General features: G+C 36.3%; 1 protein-coding gene across 1 annotated transcript; it reads right to left on the reverse strand.

Moving 5' to 3' along the window:
- Positions 1–2,932: 2,932 nt before the first annotated feature.
- LOC137940349 (riboflavin biosynthesis protein PYRD, chloroplastic) lies at positions 2,933–12,589 on the reverse strand. Its single transcript, XM_068785377.1, has 5 exons — positions 12,471–12,589; positions 7,235–7,320; positions 6,615–7,107; positions 4,947–5,245; positions 2,933–4,318 (listed from the first exon to the last, which is right to left on the reverse strand). Exons 2-5 carry the CDS (start codon positions 7,258–7,260, stop codon positions 3,703–3,705), a joined length of 1,434 nt encoding a protein of 477 aa, XP_068641478.1. The 5' UTR covers positions 7,261–7,320; positions 12,471–12,589; the 3' UTR covers positions 2,933–3,702.
- Positions 12,590–13,215: the final 626 nt, after the last annotated feature.

The raw sequence follows: 13,215 nt of genomic DNA on the forward strand, positions 1-13,215 counted from the left end.
GGACTGCCAATGGCATTGAGGCTGTTGGTGACTTGGTTTTTCTCCCCTGAGAGTTGGGCGGTTTAAATTCACTATTGCCCAAAACCCCACCTGTAGTTCGCCAGAATAACGAACGGTGCCACCTCCGTAGCTACAAGGGAAGAATGAAATCGTCCGTACCAACTGAAATCCTGCCCAGCTCGTCTCCCTTGTCTCCTTCCTCGGGCTTCTGCCGCTTTTTGGATCTTCTAGTCTTAGTTATTTTTCAAAATAAATGTTAATAATAATAATAATTAAAAATATTTAAAATAAAAGAAAAAATAAATATATTTAAAAAAATGTAAATGCATGAGATAAAAATACCCAATCCAAATTTGTTGGTTAAAACAAAAACGGGTGTATCTAACTTAGATGGACTCAGGCCTAGATTTGGTGCGAAACATGCAAACACTATCTCAACCATCAGTTCATAATTAATGACTCTAGGGTTAACTATATTGATTTTTCCTCGAAAATAACTTTCCTTCGCCTTCCTATAATTAGAGTTATAAATGGATATGAATCATAACAAATAATTATAACTTTGGTATATCCATTTTGTAACACTCTTTTGTGACTCGTGTCGTATGCCTATTCGCGTGACACATAACTCGTTTAATGGCTACGATATAATGTAACAAAATAAATTTACACATGAGTACATTATATAGTAGTTTTATGTGCTTTGTTTGTTCAAAGAAAGTAAAAGAAAAAAAAAGTTGAGTTATACTTTATGTTAACTTCATTTTTAAGATAGAACTCATTACTATTGTACCTAAAATATGGGTAGCTGGGGCTGCATGTCCATAAAAAAGTTCTCAAAGAGTGAATGTGAAGACCAACAGGTGGCATCTTCTTGCACAAACATAACAAAGAAAGGGGTCAAAGGGGTCATGTGCTTGTGTCATAGAAGAAAGGAGCTTCAAGTAACATTATCTAACCCACCAAGAAAAGTGTTAAATCATGTGACATAATTCATACCTACTTTTCTTTCTTTTCTTTCACTTGCTTCCAAAGTGTTTGCATGATGTGTCTTCATTTCAGGAACTCCATTTACTCATTCTGTTAAATTTGTTAGAGTTTTACCATCTTTTAAGATTGATGTGATATTCTATATCTTCCCTTTTTTTTTTTTTTAATGTTTCTAGTTTTGGTTTTCTTATCCTCATATCTTTTAATTTGATTTGCCAGTTGTTGAAAGTGTAGTTAGCTTGTAAAATGATGATGCATAGTGTAAAATATACATAATAAATAAATAAATAATATATCAGGCTGATTTAATACAAAAAGATATTTGGTGCGAAACATGCGAAATATTATCTCAGCCGTCTAATCATGATCAGATCGAACAAAAGAGATAGCTATTTCGCATGTTTCACACCAAATGACTTTTTGTATTGGATAAGTTGTGTATATATATATATACACACACACATACAAATATATTAATTATAAATAAACTTTTAACCTATATTTTATGTTGCAAGTCAATTGCCTCTATGAAACATATCACAAGAGATTTTTCTCATTGCAAAAAGATGTAATTTTGGATTGAAGAGGTATCAACTTACGTTTCCTTGACTAGGTTGGGAGGGATAATTGATATTTAAGACTTGTGGCCTTTCTTGTGCCATTTCAGGTTAAACCTTGAGTAGGTTGTATCAACTTAAAAGTCGTACTATTAATATAAAACTTAAACTTATTACAATTATTGTTGTTATCAGGAGAAGAAGAAAGAGATCGAGGAGAGACATAAAGAAGGAAAGAAAAACTTGAATATGATTGCTATTTTATGTTTTGGTAATATTACATAACACAGGGGGACACGTGATTTGTACAATGTAAAGTGGCCATAGGAAAAACTTTACTTCCCGAAGAGATAATTCGTTTGTTAACTAACTTGTCATGGACTCCTGTCTGTATCTTGTATGAATGTGTATAAAGTTGTTAGAAAAGTGTAAAATGAACTTGGCAAGTTTAAAAAACCAACCTAGATTAGATGTCTATTTCAAAGAATTGTGGTTCATTACAACTTTCCCACAAATGTCTACTTGAATACTAATTTTTTTTTATGAATTTCCCATAAGAAATGGCAAATTGGTTACGATATGTCATTGTCTATATTGAACAATGTTTGTAGTCCAAATCAAGTAGATGCCAAATTTGAGAAGATTGTGACAAAGATAAGGCTTTGTCCATTCTTAGGGGGGACCTGAATGACATGTTTCCTTTAAGATATGATACATCGTGGTCCATGTCGTAGTTGTTGCAACTACATTTTCTTGTTCGTTTATCTATGTTGGAAGAAAAAGAACATCTCATAAGAAAAAGACCTTGGGGTTCATGCATTATCATTTATTAGTTTAATTTAGGGAACCAATCTTAGAGAAACACATAAGTAAAGGATAAATAATTTTTAATAACAAATGACACATAGTGATAATTAAACCTTAAATCATAATCAAGTTATTTAGTGATGGCCCTTTCATTTTAATATCTTTAGACACATATGATGAGATCTATTATAAACAATAGAGCAAGAGAAAAAGAAACATTGATGGGTTGATTGATGTTAGATTTACTAATCAAGGGGAGTAGGTAAATTGTAAGCTACATATGTCATAATATTTAATTAAACACAATCTTCTAACATTGACAGGTCAAACTACTTTGGACTAAGAACTAAAAGTCTAAGATATTAGTAATGCTACAAATATGTTGGGTCGTGTCGGGTCGGGTTTTAAAAAATTTGACCTACATATTATTGCAAATCGGATCAGATCAGGTTAATTAACAATTTTTATTTACCCATGAACCAGAACTAAGTTTTTTCTCCTTATTTATGTCCACTCATTTGATGTGTTAAATGTTTGCAAACCACACTAAAAATAAATATAGCTAAAAGAATAATTGAATTTGTACACCTTGTGTCCCAGTAACCCTGCTCCATACTACACTTTCTTTGATAATTTAGAAGTCAACCTGCTAACTATTGACATAAAGCTGACATATGGATTTGGCTAAAATATTTCCTTTTGTTTTCTAAGAGGGTAAAGACTATGCAACATAGAACTCTCACAACCTTACATTCTTTGTGAAATATCTTCCAATATTCCCACTCTTGACTTCTCCACTGGAGAACTCAACCTAAAGATGAACTAATTATAAAGCAAAGGTGGGCATACTTTCAGATTACAAAGTAGGCATTCCCATCAAGATTGTAGCTGATTAATGAGTCTCACTTTAAACAGCCTTGCTTTCTTTAATGAAGGTCCCTGCAGTTTTAAACCAGCACAAAAGGTTTCGGTTATCTTTTACATAAAGCCAGGCTTGGAGAAATGGGAAGAGATTCTCATTCACACCACGCTCCTCTATATAATTGTGAAAGGCATCCTTCTACTTCTCATCAAGATCCTCAAATGTGGGGCCTTGGTATTTGGAGGGTATGCGTTAAAACCATGAACCAACTGGCGGTCTCAGGGAGACAAAATGGATTCCCATAGCATCTGGATAAAGCCCACACAAGAAGTGGAGGTTTTTTTCTCGACCTGGTTTGAGATATCCACTTGTAGAAAAAGCTGGTTGATTCCGCCATCGTCATCTTCATCACCACCATCGTCATGATAAGACCCACTCTCCATAGGGGAAACAAATGAAGGGTAGGTGAGCCCCTACAAGTACTTTTCAACAAATATAACCTTCAAGAAGAACACTTGCACCAGAGGCTTTTGATTTCAAATTCTCCAGTGGAATCAACTTTTGGCCTAAATCCTCTTCTCTGATAACATTACTATCACTATTTCTAGCCCACAATGGCAAGAGTTCTGCCACCACTTTTTGCAGCAGCCTTTTTTCAAGACCTTGGTCAATGATCTCCTCAAAACCACCACAATCGCCTCTTTGATCCACCAAAACACTGCACAATCCTCGTTGCCCACAATAATCTAGAATCAGACCCAACTCCATCTGATCCAAAGTGATGATTTCGATACCCAGCCGATGCAAATTTGATTCTGTTGACGATTCGAATATAACATCTCTGTGTTTGAAGACAACTGCCTGATTGGTATCAGGAACTGGGAGACATAAAGGAGAGTGTGATGATGTTGCTACTATAATTTGCAGAGGCTGCTTGGCACCTATTTCTCTGGATCTTGGATATATCGAATATTGGGACAATGAAGCAGTGGAAATGATGATCCCATCATACTCTTGTAGCAATTTTGAATAGTATCCACCCAACTCATCGGCGCCTTGGCCAAGTCGACCTTGAAAGAGCCCATTCACTGAGAGGGAGTACCTGAAATAGAAGACAGATCGAGAAGGTTAATCTAGATATGGATAATACAGTTTTATTCCATACACAAGAAATGCACAAGACATAAAAGTTCAAATTTTGCTCTTTCAACAACAACCAGACCAGCACAATTAACTAATAAGGGCAATGAAATACTAGTAATCAATATTCAGAGGCGTTGGGTGACGCCTGCTTTTCTATGAGCACCCCACCACGGAATGATGAACTTTGCCAGTCTTCGCCTCTGAACCGACCAGGAGAGAACACACCAATGGATAGGTTTTCATAACAGGGTCATTATGGGTGTAGACAAGGTTAACTCATCTATACCAATGATCAAAGCTATCCGATCACCAGTTTCTTGCAATTCAAATATGATCACTATGTACATACTCATAAAACTCTCTGTGCCAATAATAATGCCTAATGTGTAAGCTACCAATAAGGCACACCATTAAGTGTCCTGGAATAGCAGACAAGGTCTCTCCCACCATTATTTGTTTATGTGCAAAACATATTTTAACAAAATCAGTTCAGAATGATATTAGTTCTGCTTCACATGACATAATCAAACATATTAACATCTCTCATTACATTAAAGTCATTAAGCAAACTTTTGTACAGGAATTACCTTAATGTACCGAGTGGCTTCCCTGTGAGCATTCGGTGAATGTAGGCTTCATTAAGCTTACGACACGATTCTTCCTCCACTCCTACTTTCACTTCAATTCCAGCTTCTTTCAGTCTTTCCACTCCTTTTGAAGCCACTATTGGATTTGGATCCACCATTCCAACAACAACATGCTTCACTTTGGCTTGAATTAGCGCTTCTGTACAAGGAGGAGTTCTCCCGTAATGGTTACATGGTTCTAAGCTTACATATGCCGTGGCATTTTCAGCCAAGACCCCAGCATCTTTAAGAGCAAATACCTGCGAGTTTCATGTTTTATATCAATAATGTTTTCTACTTACATTTTATATATCTAAAAATAAAGTTTTTTACATACATACTATAAATTAATTTATCTTTTAAAAAAAGAAAATAGTTATAAGACTATGATATACACAATCTTATATTATTATTGTGAATAGACAGTTTCCTGGATGAGTTCTAAAAGGTTTTACTCATGCTGTCAACCTACCGGAGGGAATCTTTCTCCTCTAGCCAAGCTCAAAAGCAATAGTTGGTAGAGCAAAAACGGATGAAGATTCATGCAGGTGATGGGCTTGCTGGGAATAAGACTGATGTTATCAGTGTTTTTTTTTTTTTTTGGAATATTGTTTACACATGCATACTAGATCCAATACCTCAGATGAGACTTGAACCCAAGACCTACTACATACCTACACGTGATCACTGAGCCAAAGGCCCAATCCAAAATCATCATGGTTATTAGATTAAGAACATTTTATTTTTGTCTTCATTTTCATGTAGGCCAGCGTCATCTAAAGCTTTATCTAGACATAGTTTAAAATGAAATTTTCTTATTCTCTGGTGAAGAAAAAACCATTTCTTAAAAGTAGATATGAACAATTAATTTAAACAGCCGTGCCAAATAATAATTAATTTAAACAGATCAGCTTATTAAATAAATGGAATTTCAATACTAAAAGATGATATAACAAAAGGGTGTAAGTTAGTGTGACTTTAAAGAACACTTAACACAAAGAGGTAAGTTACATCAATTCAAAAACTAATTCACTTTAAACACAAACAGCACAACATTTCTAACCTCCATTAAGTTTTCCTCCCAATGTGCTCTAAAACTTTTCTTTTTTATTAAAGTATGAACTTGCATTATTTTTTCATTTATGCCCTAAACCTTTTCTTCCACTGTTATTAAAGTAAGAACCTTATCAGCTCGATTTTTTCATTTAATAGTAATAGACCAAGAATGCACTTGATGAACCAGCTGAACTAATGTGCAAATCAACTTGTAAGATGCATCATTCGCAGTATCCAAAAGAGAGCTTTGGTAGAACAAGAGTAGAAGGTAATGAATACCACTGTAAATTGGACATAATCACCAGAAATAACTTTAAAAAATAAATTTATGCATACTGTAGCCATCTATCAAAGTCATAATAACCATGTAATCCTAAAACTCAGAACTATCCTTAAACAGAAGAATTTTGCTCTTTAAAGAGCATGACAAGTATAAAGATAATAGAGGTACTTCTCATCTTTAAATAAGACAACATTAACAATAATTTTGATGAAGATGATAATCACCTACCAACACAGATTATACCAACCATGTATCTATCTACAAAAGTGAAACATTTGCAAGATGATTACCTCAGCATGAGGTAGCCCAGCCTTAGGATGAAATCCTTCGCCTACAATATTCCCATCCTTCACAATTACACATCCAACCATAGGGTTTGGACTTGTGCACCCCAAGGCCTTTCTTGCAACCTCAACGCACCTCCTCATATAATAGCTGTCATCTTTTTCTGCAGAAAACTCACATCTGATGCCAATGGAACTGCTATGGTTTCTCAGCAGAAAAGGATATCTGGGCTCCCGATTCATCCAGTTATAAATCCCAGTTCCAAAAGTGGATTTTGAGACCCTTACTGTGAGGCAACATTTCACAGGAGAAGAGGACAGGCCATGACTAGGAAACACAAAAGTAGTGGAATTGGGATTCAACTTAGGAGTGGGAATAGTGAGAAGATGCATCCTCAAATGCTTGGAGCAAAAGTACCCGTACAAGTGATGGTGAACTACAAGGTTTGAACAGATCAGGTAGTGTTCTGCGATCTCCAAAGCCCACTCATAGCCTAAGCTAAAAAAATTTTGAGTCTCAAAAACTCTCTCGTCTTGAAACTTTTAACCTCGCAAGAGCTAAAAGAACTAATAACTTTTTAATTTTTGTAGAGCCAAAACTTAAATACTTCTATATCACCACCAACCTCCACAAACCTTCACCTGAACTCATCTCGTCCTTGCTTCCAAGAACTTGAATCACAAGAGGTGAGAACAGCTATCGCTTGGGGACCTACATCAGTGAATACCAGAAAGTGAAAAAGGACAACCAAAAAAAGATGATTTAAAAAAAGCCATAGTTTACTTAACTCATTGATGTGCATGAAAAAATAGAAAAGATCGCATCTTATCCTACAAGCAAGAAGCAGAAGAAATGAAATACAATTGGTAACCACCCAAAATGACGTCCAACACCTTTCTAATTCTTTCCTTAATCTTAGCAGAAATCATGGTGACTAAGAAACTAATGCCTTTCTTAGCACTCTTTAGCCGCCCCTCCGCCCCATTGGTAAAGTATAACAAGAGAGCTTCACAGACAACCGTTCCAATTTTTCAGAATCAGAAAGTTGGGTGCACTTATGCAAATTAATTACCCCTACGGAAAGTGAAAATTATTTTGTGTGACTCAATAAACAGAGAACGTAGGAATGCACCAACCAGGCTTGGATTGGGGCAATGCTCTACACCGGGCCCCAGCATGATAAAAAATGAAATACAAAACGATGAACATGAAGCAGAGGATATAATTTTCTGATGTACATTGATAAACTAACATTCTATATAAATAGACTTAATAAATAACAAAAAGAAACTAAAAATAGACATGACATGAAAAGCACGATCCAACGCGCAAAACAGATTAACTTAACAAAGTAATCCTAAAGACTAGGACAACTAGTCTTAATTTAGAAATCCTTAACAATCCCTCCCTTAAACTGATGTTCTAGACATAACATTCAGTTTAATAAGAGTCAAACTTTGAAGCACCATCCCTCAAATTGAATCATTTGAAATGCAAACACCAAGTAGCTTCCTGAGCTTCTGAAATGCATGAAACTTGAGAGGTTTGGTTAGAATATCAGCAATCTGGTCTTCACTTCTCCAGAAAATAAGATTAATGACTCCATCATTTGTGAGATCCCTCAAGAAATGATACTTCACATCAATATGTTTGCTTTGACCATGTAAAATTGGATTTCTTGAAAGCTTTATTGCTGAACTGTTGTCACAATAAATCTGAGTAAGTCCATTCTCCTTAAAATGCAGCTCTTTAAGGATTTTCTTTCTCCAAATAGTTTGACAAGCACAAGCTGTTGCAGCAACAAATTTAACCTCAGTGGATGATAATGTGACAATAGGTTGCATATTTGATGACCATGAAACAACTCATGTCCCCATCATGAAAACATACCCAGATGTGCTTTTTCGATCATCTGAATCTCCAGTATAATCACTATCTGTAAAGCCAAACAGATTTGACTTTTCTCCTTTCTTGTAGAACATCCCAAACTCCTTAGTACTTTGCAAGTAACGGAAATTCTTTTTTGCAGCCAAGAGATGAATCTCTGTAGAACGTTCCATATACCTGCTAATCACACTAACAACATGCATGATATCAGGTCTTGTTGTTGTCAAATACATTAAACTCCCCACGATTTGTTTGTAAAGAGTGTCATCAACCTTCTTTCCTCCATTATCTTTGTGTACTTCATACCAAACTCAGATGGAGTATTTATAGGATTACAATCCTTCATCTAAAACCTGTCCAAGATTTCTCGCACATACTTCTTTTGAGAAATAAAAATTCCAGTAGAAGACTGCACCACTTCTATGTCAAGAAAATAATGCATCAAGCCAAGATCAGATATCTCAAATTCAGCCATCATGGATTTCTTAAAACTACCAAACATGGCTGTATTATTTCCAGTTTAGATTAAATCATCTACATATAAGCAAACAAACAACATCTTTCCTCCATCTTCAATTTTTATAAAAAGTGTATATTCATAAGGATATTTATGAAATCTTTCCTTCAAAAAATAAGTTTCTATACGATTATACCAAGCCCGTGGAGCTTGTTTTAATCCATATAGAGCTTTATTTAACTTATACACTTTATGCTCGTGGCCAGTTTTACATAACCAGGAGGTTGATCGATAAATACCTCTTCTTTCAAATCTCCATGGAGGAATGCTGATTTCACATCCAACTGGAAAATAGGCCATGAGTTTTGAGCTGCCATAGCAATCACTAATCTGATTGTATCATGCCTTGCAACTGGAGCAAATACTTCTTTATAATCAATACCAAACTCTTGCTTGCAGCCCTTAGCTACCAACCGTGCCTTGTGCTTGTCAACTTCACCATTCTCCTTCAGCTTTCTCTTGTAAACCCACTTTACACCAATTGTCTTCTGCCCTTTTGGAAGATCACATAGCTCCCATGTATCATTTTTTTCAATGGCTATAATTTCAGCATCCATAGCCTTTCTCCATTTTGGTTCTTTGACAACCACTTCAAAAATGGTAGGATCACAATCTAAAAACAGAGAAAAATGTGTAAGTGGGTCATTACCTTGGTCAACTCCAGTTACTTCATAATCAGTCATCCATGCTGATCTTCTTCAAACACGTTGAGGCCGTTGTGATTCAGCTGCAAGTGGGCTTTGATCAGTGGGAACATTTTGAGTGACTTCCTCATTCTCCATAGGCTGCTGCCCTTTCTCATCATCATCAAAATCAACTGGAATACTTTCTTTAACACCATTTTGATTCCATGACCAGGTATCTTTTTCATCAAATACCACATCACGGCTGATGACAATTTTCATGGTGCTAGGATTGTATAGTTTATAGGCTTTTGACTTATCCCTAACACCAAGAAAAATGCATTTTTCTCCCTTGTTATTGAGTTTCCTCCTCTTCTCATATGAAATATGGGCATAGGCAATACACCCAAAAATCCGGAAATAATCTACAACAGGCTTCTTTCCGCTCCATGCTTCCTCTGGTGTCATATTTTGAATAGCAAGTGTGGGACTTCTGTTTAATATATGGATGCTCCAATTAACTGCTTCCGGCCAAAAACTTTTTGGAATGCCACTTGTAGTCAAAAGGCTTCGCACCATATTCATAATAGTACGATTCTTCCACTCGCATACACCATTCTGTTGGGGTGTATAAGCTGCTGTAAGTTGTCTCCTGATTCCATGGTTCTCACAAAAATTTGCAAATTCATGTGAGTTATATTCTCCACCGCGATCCGTGCAAAAAACTTTTATTGGGTTGCCAACTTCTTTATCAACAAGAGCTTTATAGCTTTTAAAAGCTACAAAGGCTTCAGATTTTTCTTGCAGAAAATAAACCCATATCTTACGACTATAATCATCAATAAAAGTAATGATATATCTTTTACCTCCATTAGAATGTGGTGTTATTGGCCCACAAATGTCGGAATGAACAAACTCCAATGCTTTCTTCGCTCTCCAAGATTTTCCTTGTGGAAATTGATTATGGTGTTGTTTGCTAACAACACATTCTTCACAAACTTGAGAAAAGACTGTAATTTGAGGAAGCCCCGTCACCATATTCTTTTGTTGCAAAATTTTCAATCCGCCAAAATTCAGATGCTCATATCGAAAGTGCCATAGCCATGCCTCATCTTTTAATTTTGTCGAGAAGCATGAATGAGCTGTGTTGTGGAGATAAAGTGCGAACATACGATTCGCAGTCATGTTAACTTGAGCAATTAAACCCAGCTTTGCATCTTGAATCTGACGTACTCCATCTTTGATAACAATCTCATATCCTTTTTCTTGTAACTGACCCACACTAAGCAAGTTGGTTTTTAAATCTGGCACAAAAAGAACATTAGCGATAGTGTGGGTGGAAATTCCTTTGGTTTGAATTGTTACCTTTCCTTTTCCCATAACAAAAATTGTGGAGTTGTCACCAAACTTAACAGAGCTGCTAAAGGATTCATCCAAGTCAGAAAATGCCTCTTTCTCTCCACACATGTGGTTGTTGTAGCCAGTGTCTAAATACCACATGTTTTGTTGAGTTTCCTCCTTCACATACACACCATCAAAAGAGACACTTCTTCTTCCTTTTTTGCAAAATTAGTTTGATTTCCACGTTGTTTATTCAAATCAGTTTGACATTCTGATTTATAATGGCCATACCTATAACATCTAAAACATTCAACATTGGACTTGTCTGCTGACTGTGATCTATAAGTTGTGGACTGGTGGCCTCCACGTCCTTTGCCTCTTGAGTGGTGGCCTCCACGTCCTTTGCCTCTCCCTTGAAACTGACTCTCTTGGTGATGATGATTTTGTTGTTGGTGCCCACGATCATTATTGTTTTTGCCTCCTCTACCTCGACCTCTGCTTCTTCCTCGTTCTCTATCAGCTCTACTGGATATAGAGTGATTTTCTAATAAAGCATTCAATGTTTGTTCTTTTTTGTCCTGCTGGTTAAGTTTCTGCTCATGAACCAACAAAGAACCTTGTAATTCATCAATTGACAATAAATCAACATCATTAGCTTCTTCTATAGCACAAACAACAAAATTAAATTTTGGTGTTAAGGATCGAAGAATTTTCTCAACAATGAGAACATCCTCTGTCTTATCGCCATGGATCCGCATCTTGTTAACGATAGTCATTGTTCTTGAAAAATAATTTGTAACTAATTCTCCTGATTTCATTTGAAGTATTTCGAACTTCGAACGAAGTGCTTGAAGCTGTTGCCTCTTAGCCCTTATTGTACCTTGGTAATTCTTCTTATTGGAATCCCAAATATGCTTGGCTATGTCTTTGCAAAGAATGGTTTCCAAGATTGAGCGATCAATAGTTTGGAATAGATAATTTTTTGCTTTAAGATCATTTAGCTTCAGACCTTCAAGCTCTGTCTTTTGTGCATCTGTAAGCACAACTCCTACTGCTGGTTCTGTTACTCCAAAAACAACAACCATCAAATATTCTTTAGACCTCAAAAAATTTTCCATGAGCATGCTCCAATGGTCATAGTGACCATCAAAGCATAGAATAGCTGGCTGTATAAAATTTTCGGAAGCCATAAATTTTCAGAAGCGTGGAATGAAAAACTGATATGGCTCGGCTCAATTGGTTTTAGCTCGGCTCAGAATTTCAGCTCGGCTCCATTAGTTTTGGTTTAGCTCCGTGTATTGACTCGGCTCGGCTCAACTGATTTCGGCTCGGATTTAATTTGGGATCGGACCTTGGGAAATCGCTGATTTAATTCAAGAGATAAAGCATCTGCTCGCTTTTCTCAACGAACGAGAGCGGAAAAAAAAACAAAATCTGCGGCTAACGAAAAACGAAATTTTTTCTGCTGAAAAATTTAGCGAGAGAATTAATACCAGATACCGACGGTCGCAACGGCAACGGCGAGGAAGGTCTGCGGCGACGGCGACTCTGATTTCGGGATTTCTTCCCGGCGGCAACGGCAGCGATGAGTTCCGAATATCAGCAATTTGGTCTTCACTTCTGCAGAAAATAAGAGACTCCATCATTTGTGAGATCCCTCAAGAAATGATACTTCACATCTATATGTTTGCTTCGACCATGTAAAACTGGATTTCTTGAAAGCTTTATTGCTGAACTGTTGTCACAATACATCTGAGTAGGTCCATCTTCCTTAAAATGCAGCTCTTCAAGGATTTTCTTTATCCAAATAGCTTGACAAGCACAAGCTGTTGCAACAACAAATTCAGCTTCAGTGGATGATAATGTGACAATAGGTTGCTTCATTGATGACCATGAAACAACTCATGTACCCATCATGAAAACATACCCAGATGTGCTTTTTCGATCATCTGAATCTCTAGCATAATCGCTATCTGTAAAGCCAAACAAATTTGACTTTTCTCCTTTCTTGTAGAACATCCCAAACTCCTTAGTACCTTGCAAGTAACGGAAAACTCTTTTTTGCAGCCAAGAGATGAATCTCTGTAGGACGTTCCATGTACCTGCTAATCACACTTATAACATGCATGATATCAGGTCTTGTTGCTGTCAAATACATTAAACTCCCCACGATTTGTTTGTAAAGAGTGTCATCAACCTTCTTTCCTCCATTATCTTTGTGTAACTTCATACCAAACT

The sequence above is a fragment of the Aristolochia californica genome, unplaced genomic scaffold (genome assembly GCF_029961685.1).
Source record: "Aristolochia californica isolate CCGP_79_NKW_82.1479 unplaced genomic scaffold, dmAriCali1.0.hap1 SCAF_10, whole genome shotgun sequence".
NCBI classification, from domain to species: Eukaryota; Viridiplantae; Streptophyta; class Magnoliopsida; order Piperales; family Aristolochiaceae; genus Aristolochia; species Aristolochia californica.

Coding starts and splice junctions, on each gene's coding strand:
- LOC137940349 (XM_068785377.1), bottom strand. CDS start 7,260: ATGAGTTCAGGTGAAGGTTTGTGGAG. Junction 7,108..7,234: donor TCAGGTGAAGGTTTGTGGAG/GTTGGTGGTGAT, acceptor AAATTTTTTTAG/CTTAGGCTATGAGTGGGCTT. Junction 5,246..6,614: donor CTGGGCTACCTCATGCTGAG/GTAATCATCTTG, acceptor TGAAACTCGCAG/GTATTTGCTCTTAAAGATGC.